We start from the raw sequence: 15,292 nt of genomic DNA on the forward strand, positions 1-15,292 counted from the left end.
CCTCTGGGTTTTCCGTTGAGGCTGCTTCTGACATTGGTCAGTTTGACAGTTTTACATGATGTTGAAGGTAAAATGAGTCTCAGCCCTCATTTAGGACATTGCCATTTGATGACATTTGTCAAAATGTTTTAAAAAAGACTTAAAAAATCAAATTATTTCTTTTGTGGCTTTCTTTTTTTTAAGCATAGAACCACAAGTGCATTTATTTGAGATTCCTTTCTCCCTTGTTTTGTTTCTTGCTTGTTTCTTTCCAAGTTAATTCTTGAAATTACCCAAGAATCCCCGCCTTTCCTTGTGTGTTCAATTCATCGACGGGAGGCTAACTTTCATCGAGTTGAACAGTTCTTTCTCAGCGTGTATGAGGGCGAGATAAGGTCGAGGTGATGAATCTCTATCATCTAGTCACACATCAGTGAAATCACAATGGACAATAGGTGATCGCAAGAGTAATGGGTTCTTAGTGATCGAGATTTTTCTCAAGTAACATCTCCATTTTAAACTTGCGAGTAATTTGAAACCCCTCCCCCTTAGAGAAAGCTTGCTTTTCCTTTCCTGCTAAGCTAGTCAAATAAAGACAGTACTCTCAATTCAGGATCTTCATTGTTTAATAGGAATGAAATTGTCGGGCGCTTCACGATGTCTAACTTGGCCAACGAAGGCCAACGACTCATCTCCAGTTGATTCTTACCCGTATTTTTGAGGGAGAGAAATTAATCATTTTTATCAAGGAGATCGAGTGAACTATCCGGGACCGAAAGATACGTGATGCGATCTGTTTTTTTCCGTATATCCGGGAGATTCGCGAGTAACCCAAGAAAAGTTAGCCCCAGTTCCCAATTTTCTCCCAGATACTTAATCTGAGGGAGTCTGGATACAGAACCTGAGTACTTTTTGTCAAGTACGAACCATCAATGTGTCGCTCCTAATGAAAATTTATAATGGCGGCATAATCCCTGCTTGTGACAACGACTTTTCCTATTTGAATCGAGTCATATTTTTCAACGCATTAGGTGAGAAAATGCAAAGACGGATATTAAAGAGCGAAAGCCCGATTATTGAACGTTCGTATCAGCGGAAGCAGATGACAAAGCGTTCTCATGCAGCCTTCACGTGGGTGTTTGTCAACGTAATTTTGGCCGCAATTTTCTTCACTGAGTTGTAAGTTAACAGATATGTCTAATGAAACAAGGAAATATTACCCTTATCTTTAATCTTTCCATTTATTTTAATGTGGTTTGTAGTTTGCTTTAAGAGCGAAACGTTTTTATGGAGCTGTCATACAATACCATAATTATATATCCAACTGCCGCTTACAGTATGCAAGCCTTAGGCCTTCTTTGAACCTCGTAAGGGATTTTAGAAGGGTGTATAAACGGAGCGACTTATATCCGAGGGGGCTTGGAACTGGAATAGAAAAATACTTCAAAATTGGATACAACAGTGCTGATTAAGATACATTTTGCATTTGGTGGTTTTTAACCCTCTAACTCCCAAGATTTCATTAGAAATTCTCCTCACTGTCTGCCGTACAATTTATGTGATGTTACTTTGGAGAATTTAATATTGGATTAGCCAATAATCCCCTAATTGATATTTTTCTTTATTCTCATTACTTTGTTATTGTTTTTCCCTTCCAAATTTTGTTTAAAAAAAACAACAATAAAAACAAATAGAGTGTTTGAATTCAGAGTTTTTGTGGAAATAAGTGTATATTTCAGGCATACAATATTGGGAGATACTTTTAACAAATTATCTCAAATTTTCAAAAATTTCAGGGTTTTTGGATCTGTGGCAGAATATTTTGAATTTGAACATCCTCTGGTGTGGTTTGTTGGTAAGTGAAGGCTTTGACTGAATTTTCATAAATTTTGTTTAAATACCAGACTGTACATGTTTCAGAAAAGGTTAGAGAAGACTTCAGATAATTGGTTTGTTAAAAGGTAAACTAAACTTAATTTAGGTAGGGTGGCCCATTCAACCACATGGCTGTTATCCAGAGGGGCTGTGGCATTTAAACTTGGGTATCACTGATGATGACATTAAGGAAACCAGCTTGATTAATTTAACCAATGTCCACACTGTTGTCTTGTTAGCAGTATGACTAGTTGTAGTTTTTGGAGACATCTAAGGCCTAATTCTTGTGCAACTTAAGGTGTCAGTGTCCGAAAGTGTTAAATGCTAGTCCATGGAGGGACTAGCATCAAATTTATCCCTACGATATCACCCCTGAATCAAACATGAAGGTCAATTGAGAATAAACGACTAAAGAAGTTCTTGATTGTTAAACAAATTCTCCTTGTTAGCTCCTCAAGAAATGAATAGAGAACATTGTGGAGAATATAAAATCACACTGATGTAAGGATGGAAAGGGTTAACGTAAATGTTCTGGATCAATATCAGTATCTCGGCAACTGCCCACCTACCCCTCCCCTAACTCAACAACAGTCTATTGACAACAAGTTTAGGTTAATGTTGGTTAGGGGAGGGGTAGGTGGGCAGTTGCCCAGATACTGATATTGATCCAATATTCCTATATATTTAGTTTGTGGCTTGGCGATCTGGTTCACCTTCTGTTTCATCGTGGATCTCTATCATTATATGAGACCTGTTCTGGGACAGAATAGTGTGGTGCTTTCATTGGATCAAAGAAAGCTTCTTGGCATTCAACCAACAGGTACAGAGTGAAAGAGATTTGTGAGACTTTGACAACTATGTTATTTGCACTGATGACTTTGATGGAAGTTGTAAGAAAATCTCTCCTTCCAGTATTCACAATTCTATCTTCCTATCCTTGAGATATACTATTTTGACTTGTTATTAATTTTCTCTCTTAACCCTTTTACTCCCAGATAAAATTTTTAATTCTCCTTTCTGTCAGCCATGCAATTCTTATCATGTTAGTTCAGAGAATTTAGTGTTGGATCAACTAGTTATCCAAAAATTGATATTTTTCTTTATTCTCAACACTCATCCGGTTGATATTGTATGGACATTGTAAGGAGAAATTCTGTCTTGGTCACTCATGGGAGTGAAAGGGTTAATTGACTATGTTATCAGTTGTATGTGAGAGTTGCAAGTAATCCAGGTTTGGACTTGATTTGTATTACATTGCTATGTGATTGGAAAAGAAAAAGAAATAAATGATAAAAAAAAAAAAAAACATAAGCCAGGCAAAGAGAAAATGCATGATCATGAAAAAATTTTTTCAGTTTGAAAATCTCAACACAACTCATATTATCAGATAGGTGATGATCTGAAATTGTTCCATATTGTACAAATATATGTTTGGAAGTATATAATAAAACTCTTTGAAGCCCTTCTCTCATGTATTAGCCAGGGTTCCCTTTAACCCCAAACTGTGACTTACACTTAATTTCTCCATACAGTATCACCCCTTAGTCAAACATTAAGGTCATGAGAATAAAGGAATTGATCACCAGTTAAAGGAGTTCTTGATTGTTACACAAACTCTTCTTATCAGTACCTTAGGCTATGTAAAGAGAACTGTAGGGAGATTATGCATACTGATGTTCAGCTGTAAAGGGTTAAGGAACCACTCTCTTATAGGCCCCTCCTTCCAACCATTGAGACCCCCAGAGCCATGTTGTTCAAAGCTGGGTTAAGAAACCCAGAGTAAGTGTGAAATCTGAAATTAGACCTGAGACTTTAAAAGAAAAATAAATATAATTCTTTTTGTCTACAAATTGGTTATTGGATGCTCTAACAAGAATTATCCTAAAAAGGCTTTTGAACAAATACATGAAGAATCCAGGATTAAAATTTAACCTTGGGTTAGTGCTGATTGGCCTTTGAACAACTAGGCCATAGCTTACAAGCCCCCCCCTCCTCCTAAAAAAAGATAAAAAAATAAGCCCCCTCCCCAATAAGCCACTCGCATAAAAAGTCCCTCATTGCTAACAAGCTCCTTCTCTCTGATGAGCCCCCTCTTTTAGTGAAGTCCCCCTGTTCAGCCCCTCTTTAATAAGCCCTCTATCTGCTACAACCTTTCTTCTCTAATGAGCCCCTTGTAATAACCTGTAATAAGCCTTGGGGAAATTGATAGGGGCCCCCCATGCCCTCTCAAGGCCTATTTTAGTGTTAGCAGTACTTATTTTTTATACCCAAATCAAGCAGATGGTAAAAAAATTACCCAAATTCTTATTGAAGGTTTTTCCTCAGAAACAGCATTTGTTCCAATAAAACTATATAAGATTTTGAACCAAAGGATGCATGACTGGATGATTCTATAAATTTCTTGATGTGGAAACTTTTATCCTCATGGGATTTTGATTTTTAACTGCCACTTTGGAGTTGGGTCCATTCAATAATTCAATCAAGTTTTAACTCAACAGACTCAGGATTCAAGCTGGCCCCACCTGAATCTCCCACTAGTCATGGATCTGCTGTCTCTCCTTCCATTATCCCCAGCACTTCCTCCCCCGCCATGATTATGACTACAACCATCACCAGGACGCCACCTCGGCCTCATGGAACCCCACCAAGAGTAAGGATGCTGAAAAAATATTTCTGTGACATATATGGTTTAGGAAAGTCAAGATTTTTTTCCTGTCACTTACTACAGGGCCCAGTCGCTATCTAGTATATAAGTGTTGAGGTAAGATACTGGGCTACCCTCTGCATATAGAATTGTCCAATGGAAAACATCACCCACCCTTTCATTGACCAAAGGAGGGGGGGGGGAGGTCTTTTAGATATAGCAATTAGTAGAGGATGCTTATGCAAGAGGAGTTTTGTATAATGCTTTTCAACAAGAAGGTAGGCAGAGCCATATGGGGTCATATGATAAAACTAAATGCAGGTGTTGTTTTGTTGAATATACTGTTGAACAAGATGCAATGATTGTCTTTCAGTCTAACAGTAGCTCACCAAGATCTCCCATAATGGGTACACCATCATTTTACAACGAGACAGTGAGCAGTCCTGATACAAGGTTTGTGACTCTGTTAATGTGTAGACTATTGAATATTGCAGACTGTCAGGGACTTGCATCAGGGATTCAGTAACTTAAGACTTAAGGGGCATCAGTGGTGACAACAAAGTGAAAATAATGATCTTATGAATTAAAATGAAATAAATTTGTTTTTGTTCTTATTGAAGGTCAAGGCACTCATCCCCAGGCCGGTCACCATGTGAGTATCAATTCACTCTGACAAAGGGCTAATGCTCGAAATGTCAGCTTTTAAATACTTTATGGTGGCCAATTCACATTATCAACTTAGTTGATAATACCAAATTACCCTTTTATACTCTCCCACCAATGCAGCACCACAATTTTTTTGGAAGCTTACCCCTTTATTCACAAGTATCAAGCTGGTTGTGAAAAATTTGCTGCCTGATTGTGTGTATATGTAAAGCGCTTTCTGCTTGACTGTCATAAGACCGAACCAATTGAAAGTAATCACAACAGCCAATCAGAGGGAGGGAAGGTACCTCTTAGAGCCAATGGGAACTCAAAGTAAAAACCACCAAATTGCCTAAAACGTGGGCAACCAAGTTGTAATTGGTTTTAGTTTTGCATCGGATTGGTTTAGAGAGTGGTGGGAGTTTTCTAAACCAATCACAGGGCAAAGGAAATTGAAACCAACGCAATACCAGAGTTTTTTTTGACAAAACTGAAAATTGCTCTAATTTAGTTTCAGTTAATTTTAATTAAATATGGTTTTTATTAGTTCCCTCCAGTGATCACATGACAGATTTAAACTCACTTGAGCAGTATCTCAGAGAACAACAACAAGAAGAGGGAAGATTACATAGAGGTAAATGCATTCTTACGTGATAATTTTCATCATTCTCAATACCTGAGTGCTTGACTTTGTTTTAACACAATGAAGAGAATTTGTATGCTAATCTCTTTAAGATAAAAAGAGTTGACATTTTTCTTTTGAATTTTTTCTTGTGAACTAGTTGCCTCATCAGATGCCCTTACACCAGGGCGTGGACAATCTTTCTGGTCTGGCTACCGACACGACTTTACTCCCCCACTTAGTGTATACAGGATTGCAAGAAGGTGTGTTTAGACTCTGTATTTTTCCAAGGGATGCCATCTTGGTATCTTCACTGTGCAGTCTAGCATGGCAAACCCAAGATTTGTAGATCCAATCTTTGTGCTTTGTGTCCCTGCATGTCGCACTGTAGCTCACTGAAACTCAAGTACAAAGTTTACTGTACCCTGTTGAACATGCTTCATATTTGTATCACCTGTAGTCTCACCACTGTTTTGTTATAATGAGGACAATGTGGACAATTTTTCATCATATCTAATGTATTTTTATCATCACAGGTCACCCGATCTCAGCTCTTCAAGGGATGACGATGATGCAGGCTATAATAGCACCAAAGCTGATGAGGTACATTGCTCATGGTCTCAATTGAACTATTGAATTTATTGAATTGTCTCCTAAGAAATCAAAGCTTCCTTTGTTTTCTTGGTACTTCAAATTTGGACGATTTAATGAACAGCTTAAATTGTATTATGAATGTACCTATTTATTAGAACAATTCTTACCACTTTTAATTCTTTCAAGAGAATAGGTTTATTTCCCTACCCACCCCTTCCCCCCATTAGAAAATTGTATCTATGACACTGCTGAATGCAAGCAACAAACAAACGCCTCAGTTTCATGTTGTTTAATGTAACAAAAGTATGCCTCTTCTTTTCATTTTAAACTCACATTTTCCTGATCTCAGATTTGGACCCAATATGCTGTGACAAGAACAGATCTGGATCACTGGATTGAGAACTGCAGAAAGGTAGACATTATCCCTCCAACTCCTTAGATCTGATTGTTAATTCTCCCCTCTTGCTACTGCAAATTACCTTGTTAATTAATGAGAATTAATTATTAATTAATTATTAATGAAAATTAATTATTAATTAATTATTAATGAGAATTAATTATTAATTAATTATTAATGAGAATTTAGTCTTAGATCAAGATAACATCTTCTGCCTTATTATTTTGTGTATTCTTATTACCTGTTTGTTGGATTATGAATGAACATTTTTGGGAGAAATTACATGTTAATGACTTCTGGGAGTTTGAGGTTTAACAATAAAGCCTGATGCCAGGAGTCCGTATTCTCAAAGAAATGCATCTACTCAGTTTTACTCGTTATATTTTACATTTTGTTTTGCATGGACATTTTGTGAATTGTTTCCGCGTTCATTTTTTTGCCCAGTGTTATTTACATTCTCCTGGATTGTCTTTACATACTTTTTCTCTAGTTTGGATCTTTTTCTAAGTTTCACCGCTGAATTTTTTCGTTTACTTTTAAGTTGATATATAGTCAACATCATTTACGGTTGAATTTCCGCCGTTTTCCGTCCATCAGGTCATACAACGGTTATAGTTGTCTTTGCCTTCTCATTTCTGTTTCTTCTGTTATGTTATCATAAATTTCTGAGTTTTTAACCATGTGAGATCTGGACGCGAACATCGCGCGAGCTTGAAAAATGTTAACAAGCAAAACAAACAGGGCGGCTCGATACGGTCGCACGATTGTTCTCTAAAAAGGTGTATTAAAACACAATAAAACGGTACAGTTTTTATATAATGGACTCAAGGGTTTCCAGCAACTATGCCCATAATATTCGTAGTTCTTTTATGCCTGAAAAAGAGGTCGACAGAAAATAAAACACTGGGGGGAAGATTATGGTTCATGCATCACTTGAAACAAAGTGGCGCGTTCAGACAATTAACTGTTTTTTCGCCAAGCCCAAACCGTTGCTTTCTATTTATCACTAGTTGTTTTCCATGTTCCTTTCTTTATCTGCTGTTCCCAAAAAAAATTTACTTTGTTCTTCACAGTGGCTTTGTCAAACGATACTGTGTCGGCTTGTGGAGCAAATTGAAGCCGTTAATGAGACTCTCTGTAGAATTGGCTGCTCAGAACTTCAAGTTGGAAGTGAGTAATCCACCATTGTGCTTCAGCATTCCTCTCTCTGAGGTCCTTCCGTGTTTAAGGGGGCACTCTGCAGCTTCATGTAAAAAACTAAACAAATACATCGATCTTCAGGACCAAATGTAAATTTATAAACCGGACATGATAAATTAGGGAGCGTTATTCGTACCTACCCCTCCCCCAGCTCGACAACAGTCAACTGATCACAATTTAGGGCTAATATTGGGTTAGGGGAGGGGTAGGCGAGTAGTTACTCAGGTACTGACCTCGATCCGATCTTCTAAGCTCTAGAAATTTTGCAGTAACAAACAGTAACACTTGAATTTTTACTTTCTTGAATTTTCCTCAGCAATCAGTCTCAGCGCAGCCAGACAAGTAGCTGTTACTAAAGCCGACCAGGCTCCGACGTTACGGGCCATCATTCCATATTTAGAAGCTTCGAATAATCAGGAATACCTCGTGAAACGCCTGTCAGGTTTGTTTTAGCGGCTCCTTATACCATCTAGCTATTTTTGATTGATTGCCGCAAAACCATTCGCAAATATCGACAGTGACCAATCAGAACAATGGAGAATAACTCAACGAGCCAATGAAAATTCAAGGAAAAAAGGCCGCGGGAAAACGTGAGTGCATTGCGCTTTATGATGTCCATATTTGGATGCCAGCATAAATATCCTGTGCAGTTTAATGTTGAAAGGTCTTTTTTGTCAGCTATTTTAGTGAAAGGGTCTGTAGTTATCATGCTTGTTGCTGTATTTTTTCAGAATTAGCACAAGGTGGTTGTATGGGTCTATACCGATGGAATTGCGGCGGGCAGTACAGAGGCAAATCGTGGGAACAAGACTTATTAGCCGATTCGCAGGTTTGTAAAGTAGAAAAATTCCCATCTGTGGAAACAGCGGAGAAAGGTCACACATGTATATGTGGACCAATTTTTGCTGGCCACCTCTTACATAGCGGTAAAATGTGTGTGCCTTTGCGAAGTTGAAACGGCTAAGAGGCGGCAAAAATAGCTACACGACATCGTGTTTTCAGGTTTCCGGAAGCAAAGTGTCTCACAGGGGAAGAGGCTGGTAAGTCGGGGTGTCTGAAAACGCGTTTAGTAAAGCTCAAGAAAAATAGCGAATCAACAGCTATTGAGTAAACTTTGTGCCCAGGAAATTCATAAGCTTTCCTTTCCCAACCTTTGCATCCTTCGACAAGTGTCTCTGAACGTATCACTGAATTTTTTTTTCTGTCATAAATTTTAGGACAATAGTTAAATAATATTTCATTTCCTCTAATATTTTTCGGGGTAAATTGGCACGTAGCCGGCCAAAATTTATCTACCATCTGATGTTCAGGTTATACTGTAATGTCTTGGTTTTATCCGCTTTTTGAGAACTGAACCATCTGGGTCTGTGGGCTGTGGGACCAGCATCAAGAGTGTTTCGAAACCAACTGTTACCGTAACGCAAATATCGCGTCTTCAATTTGAACATTTTAATCCCTAAGAGTGACTAGCATCTAATTTCTCCTTACAATATCACCCTTGAATCAAACATTTAGGTCATGAGAATAATGAAACTGATCAACAAGTACAGGAGCTCTTGATTATTAGGCAAAATCTCCTCGTAAGCACTTGCGGAAATGTATAGAAAACAGTAGGGGGAATATGCATACTGATCTTAGCGTGTAACGGGTTAATACCCAACTCTCTCTCCTAGTTACTTCTTCACATGTTTTGTACATATATGGATTCCCGTCTGCCTGCAGACCCCACGTTCCCGGATGGAAGGACCTTTACCGGGCTTCACTTCCTCAAGACCCCAGACAAACCAAGTAAGCTGGTGGCTTCTGTGGTTATCTAGTTGAGTTTGCGAAATTGAAGTTGAAGTTTGGTCTGCTTATGCGTTGTTGTTTGTGTTACAGATGCGCGAAAGAGTGACTTGTGTATCTATCAGTCTCGTCTTCATCCGCCACATTTCAAGGTAGCTAACAAACGAATCAAATAACTTGAACAGGTAAAATAAGACTGAGGACCAGAAAAACGGCTGATGCACTACTTTAGGTGACGGTGGTCGTGAAGCGCAACTTCATGTGACCTGTCATGTGGTATGGAAACGTATTTTCATTCTAGAACAAATTCTCTTGGCTCCCTCCGTAAATTTTCATACGGATGTTGGTGTTGATCTCCCCCCCCTTTTTTTTTAACCTCCTGTACATCGATTATGTGAACATAGATTGCACTGCTTCAGTGAGCTGATGAGAACATTCACAACTGATTACCATAACTTAGTGATCCATCAAATTATCATGCGGCCGATCACAGTTTAGGTCTCAATCAAACTTTGTTAAAAGCAGTGAAAACGAGATTATTACTGATTAGCTCTCATTGGCATTAGCTCTCATTACTCATTAGCTAAACTTTAACAAAGTAATTAATATTTTAAAACTTTCTTTTCTCTTTTTCTTAGGTTATCATTGAAGATGAAGTCTACGATATGCCCAAGGTATGTTGTCCACACAAATGGTGCTTAACCCTCTAACTCCCAAGATCTCGTTAGTAATTCTCCTTACTGTCTGCCATACAGTTCTTATGGTGTCAATTTGGAGAATTTGGTATTGGATCAAGTAATAATCCCCTAATTGTATTTTTCTTTATTCTCATCACTTCTATGCTTGGTATTGTATTGATATTGTAAGGAGAAATCCTCTCTTAGTCACCCATTGGAGGTAAAGGGTTAACTCTCTCTTCCTATAAGGGACTATGGAGAAATTTTCCCTTACAATGATTCAAGCAGACAGTTGATTGGGAGAGAGAAGAACACCAAACAGGGGATATTGTGCGAGTTTACATTAAAATTCTCAAACTTATCGCACTGTAAGGATAGTTAACTCGTTACCTTGGGAGTTGGATGGCCAGTGTTTGTTTTGTGAGATTTCAGTGGATTCATTTCTACTTCAGATTTAGCCTTACATCATACGGGTTCTAAAGCCACACCCAAATACTAAAATATCATTCGAATATCAAGCATAATTCGGAATAATGCTTTCCTTTGCCTTGTGATTGGTCCTTAAAACTTGTGCCACCTCAACCAATCAGATTCAAGACTACACCAATTGCGACCTGGTCACGTCCGTTCAGGCAGTTTTCTGTGTTAAGTCTGAGTACTCATTGTCTGTTTGTGACATTTTCTTTCGTTCTGGTTGTTCGTTGCGATTATGCATGATTTGCGACAAACAATCCCAAATTCGAATGCGCTGAAACATAAGGACACTACGATATTAATTAACTTTATTGCTTTTCTTTCAGGGACAGAACAACTTGTTTCACACCATCGTCTTCTTCCTTCATCACGTGAAAACCAAGCAGTATGGAATGCTGGGGTTAGTTGGACCATTTTCTGTTTAAATCCTGATGTTTTCTCTTTTTTTAAGCCTTTGCTGAATTCGCTATGGTTTCATAGTTCCTCCATTTGCCAGGTAAATAAATACATACTAGTAAACTGTTGGGGAACCTAACAGAATTGAATGTGTTCATGCATGAGTTGTTGCATGAGGTTTTAGACTCAACTTTACTTGCATGTGAAGCCATTTTCAATTGAGTGTCGAAATTAATCTGGAATTGTTTTGGGTTTTCTTTATTTCGTTTCGTGATTGGTCCAGAAAACACGTGCCACTTTCTCAACCAATTAGATTTAAAGCTAACATCAATCGCGACGAAGTTGCCCGCGTTTTCCCGCGCTTTTGGCAGTTTGGTTGTTTTTACTTAAAGTTCGCATTGGCTATCAAAGGTATTTTCTTTTCTTTTGATTGGCTCTGGTTTTGGTTTTACTTCAGCGCTTCTGAGTCCATTGCAACGCAAATTTATGGACTCTTGTGTTTTTTCAGGCGAGTAAACTTGGGAATGTCCGGTGTGAACATTCTCTGCATTCTGAACATGAAGTGAGTGTAAACAGCAGTCCTCTCCAAATGTACGAGGTAAAGGAGCTAAAATGATTATTCACGCTAATCGCTTGGTCACCGTTGAAAGGAGAAAAGAGGGGAGCGATCTTATTGTCCAGCGGCAAGCCTTTATCAGGCTTGACACGTGATAATTACGCTAGGAGTGGCGTATGGAGTTGTCTAGAGGAGCCAGTAACATCCATTTTGGATCCATGCTACTTATAGCACTTGCTGTGTGAACGTTGGCGTTTATTTTGGAGATACGTGGATATTCTTTTGTTGCAAATCAATTAAGGGAAAGAAGAATGAATTGCTGAAAAAGGGCAGATGAAACGCATTTTGTTTTTATTTTTATATCGACGGTACAGCTCAGCTATTAGAAGAGTTGTTCGAGAAATTTAGACCTGTGTGGAATAATCAATATTTTTTCTGAGAACGTATTTTCTTACAGTTAAAAAAACTTAATCTATTACCAGCATGAGGTTAAAAGCCTCTGGCACTAGATAGAATGCGCTTTTTCCTTGTTTTTTTTGTTTATCTTAGTATCACTTTTTTCGATGTTTGATTAAAAAAAGGCAGGAAATGGAGACGAGTCTTAAAACGCCTTCTGACCGTTGTCTCCAGAACGGTGGAAGGAAATTGGCGGAGGTGGGGAAGTGGGTACGGAAAAAAAAAACAAGCCCTGTAATGAGCACCACTTTAGGAGCCTGACTTGAAATAAAGGCTGTAGATGCCTTTTCCTCATCCACTCGCCCTACCTACCCCTCCCCCCCTTCCCCCCTGTTCTACTATTACTCAAAGCCTTTCCATTATTGTTTTACGAACCACTCATTAGCAGACTACTAACTTGGACACCTTTATAAGCCAATAGTGCTTTGTCACAATGTGAAGCACATGCTCTGACTTAGCTCGTGTTCGCCGCTCGTGATGGTGAAGACGCGCGCGTACACTCTGTGTTTGCGTGGAAGACAGACTTCCGGGCGTATCATTTTTCTCCAGTTTAGCTTATTGAGAAAACTAACACAGCTTTAGCGATCGCGCAAAACTGCGTTTTCCAGAGGAAAGAGATTATAAAGCGCCTTAAGGGTTCATAGAGTGGCAAATTTCCTTCTGGATCCTGCCCCCCCCCCCCATAGAATGTGCTCTTGAAATATTTCAGGACGAAGTGGTGGTAATAAGATGGTGTTTCGTTTCTAGTTTTCCCGCATTATAGTGGCCTGACATCAATATTTTTATGCCCGAAACATAGGGCATAAATCAAGGGCAAGCCTTCGGATCGTGAAAAAAAATTATACCGCATTAGATTTCCAATGGAAATCATTTCTTGCGCTTGACAAGTGCTTAAATTGATAAATTTAGGTAACAGAACATTTTCCTTAAATTCCTTCTCCTTACTAACACGCCATGTTCCAAGATTTCAGGTTGATGTAAAATCTGGAGATGATATTTTAAACATTTTTTTTTTAATTTTTTTTGACTTAAGATGAAGCCTTTAAACTGAGGATAACAAATACTTTCTTATGTTTAATTATAGCAAGTTTCATTTTTTGAATAAATAACAAATTATAACTAAGAAGACTGTTGCCTGCAAAAGATAACAAGGATTGACCAAACATTTCTCGCAAACTTGCATCATTATGCTAATTTTTTTAATTGAAATGTCCAAAAGGAGAGCTTTTTGTGTCCGTGCTCGATCTGAAACCGATTCAGAGATAAAATGCTGTCATGGTTACAGACATTTTCCATTGAGCGTATGAGTCTTTTTTCTTCCTGTGTGCGTCAAACTCTCAATATCCAGACGAAGAGTCACCACTTTTCATTCTTGACTAAAACGTTAACGGAACGAGATTCTTTTCGTTACCACTGCATGTTTCGTGCGAGTCTATGACAATTACAAAGCAGTTTCTTCACAGATGTTAAGTCATTGAATGGACTGTTTGCGATTCAACACTCAAGAAAATTAGTTTCTTTTTGTACTCTTTGATCATGAAAAATGTTCAAAGCGCCTATAGCTTGCCTTTCAGATAAAAAGTTCAGAAAACCTTCTAACATCTCCCTTGAATATTTAAGCCAAATAAAGGACATAAAATTTAGAATTTTCAGCTAAAGCATCGGTTCGTTTTTCGTGAGTCAATATTGTTCAATTATGTTGTACGTAAGTGTGAATTAAAGCTTTTGAAAAGTTAACTCTTTTGTCGATGTATTTTTTCTAATATATTTATGAATCAGAAGAGTAAAATAAAAAACAATCTCTCTTACAGGACTTCGCATGGCACAAATATTTCTAGTTAACGGGATTTTAAGTCAAGCTTCGACGGAACATGTAAGGGCACCGTAAAAACGCGTAGCTATGGGAATTCTTTATTTACTCCAAGGTAGGGGAAAAAAGTCCTTGATACGAATTTGTAAGGAGCAATTATGGATGTAGTTTGAAAGAGGTGTTTTCCTATTGGATGGGTCTTTCTTTTCCACCCCATTGTTATATTTTGCACTTAACACTTTTTCAAAGAAGTTGTTTTCAGCTGTATGGTGACGCATGGATATGCAAATTGTCTTAGTTTTGGATGTGATGCGTTTTCAGATTCTAAACTAATCTAGATTGATCTCATCGGTCATAGACCAAGTTTTCTTAATAAGAATGTTTTCACTGCAACTTCCAAGTTTTCGTATCGGTGATGAAGCTATTTATCCAGAGAGTAAGCGAGAATTTTTGTTATTTTGTGATTTTTGTGATTATAAAAAGAACGGTTTACACCGCATCTTTTTCAGCGGTGCCAATTATGTCTCTTCCGTGAGTCTACCAGAAATCTTATAATTATTTAGTTACGTAAACAGACTAAATTGCTTTCTATTAACTCGATGGTATTCTTGTGCTAAAAGCGAAGGGTAAATTCAACAAATTTGTAGAGTTTTCAGATAACAAATGATTGCATTTTTAATAACAATAATTCTTTATTATTGTCATAGCGTTTAGCTCACGACTTTGCAAAAAAACAAAACAAAACAAAAAAATTATTTATTATTCGCATTTCTGAAATTTTTTACCATTTGTGAGGTATCTCCTACCGAATTTCGTCCATTAAAGCGATTAGAACAGGGCTTGGCTTTGTCACAAACATACTATGCATTTAAGCTTATCCCTTTTAAGATGACTATCGTTGTTAACTCTCCTTTACAAGGCATTTTTCCTTGCATTTCTGATATTGTAATTGTCAAACATCTGTCCAACTCTTTTTTACGTGGGATCTGGCCCTCTTAAAATATTTCATTTGCGGCGTGCTTTTCCAACTCGCCCTCTGTTTGCTTTGACTTTCAGACACTAGCTCTCAGTATAAAAAGCGCAATTTTCAACCATCTCTCCGATTGCCCGCATGAATTTGGTCCAGCCAAAGAAACTCCACTGCACGAGAATTTTTGGTATGAATGATTCAGTTCGTCTCCG

At 38.0% G+C, this 15,292-nt stretch overlaps 1 protein-coding gene across 2 annotated transcripts; it reads left to right on the forward strand.

The window, feature by feature from the left end:
- The first annotated feature begins 19 nt into the window (after positions 1-19).
- On the forward strand, positions 20-13,970 carry LOC131777928 (transmembrane protein 209-like). Of its 2 annotated transcripts, XM_059094306.2 has the most exons (19): positions 20-67; positions 1,011-1,158; positions 1,776-1,834; positions 2,543-2,674; positions 4,353-4,504; positions 4,872-4,951; positions 5,119-5,150; positions 5,691-5,777; positions 5,926-6,028; positions 6,302-6,368; positions 6,709-6,771; positions 7,830-7,926; positions 8,273-8,398; positions 8,688-8,785; positions 9,630-9,744; positions 9,835-9,893; positions 10,380-10,415; positions 11,219-11,292; positions 11,797-13,970. In XM_059094306.2, exons 2-19 carry the CDS (start codon positions 1,019-1,021, stop codon positions 11,852-11,854), a joined length of 1,578 nt encoding a protein of 525 aa, XP_058950289.2. In that variant the 5' UTR covers positions 20-67; positions 1,011-1,018; the 3' UTR covers positions 11,855-13,970. The 2 variants fall into 2 exon arrangements, with proteins under 2 accessions (XP_058950289.2, XP_058950286.2); XM_059094303.2 differs by lacking the exon at positions 20-67 and having other exon boundaries at positions 914-1,158.
- The last annotated feature ends 1,322 nt before the right edge of the window (positions 13,971-15,292 follow it).

This window comes from Pocillopora verrucosa, chromosome 11 (genome assembly GCF_036669915.1).
Source record: "Pocillopora verrucosa isolate sample1 chromosome 11, ASM3666991v2, whole genome shotgun sequence".
NCBI lineage: Eukaryota > Metazoa > Cnidaria > Anthozoa > Scleractinia > Pocilloporidae > Pocillopora > Pocillopora verrucosa.

Excerpts from the sequence above, each read along its gene's own strand:
- LOC131777928 (XM_059094303.2), top strand. The coding sequence starts at position 926 with ATGAAAATTTATAATGGCGGCATAATCCCTGCTTGTGACAACGACTTT. Across the intron at positions 6,772-7,829 it reads GGATTGAGAACTGCAGAAAG|TGGCTTTGTCAAACGATACT; the intron begins GTAGACATTATC and ends TGTTCTTCACAG. Across the intron at positions 8,399-8,687 it reads CCTCGTGAAACGCCTGTCAG|AATTAGCACAAGGTGGTTGT; the intron begins GTTTGTTTTAGC and ends GTATTTTTTCAG.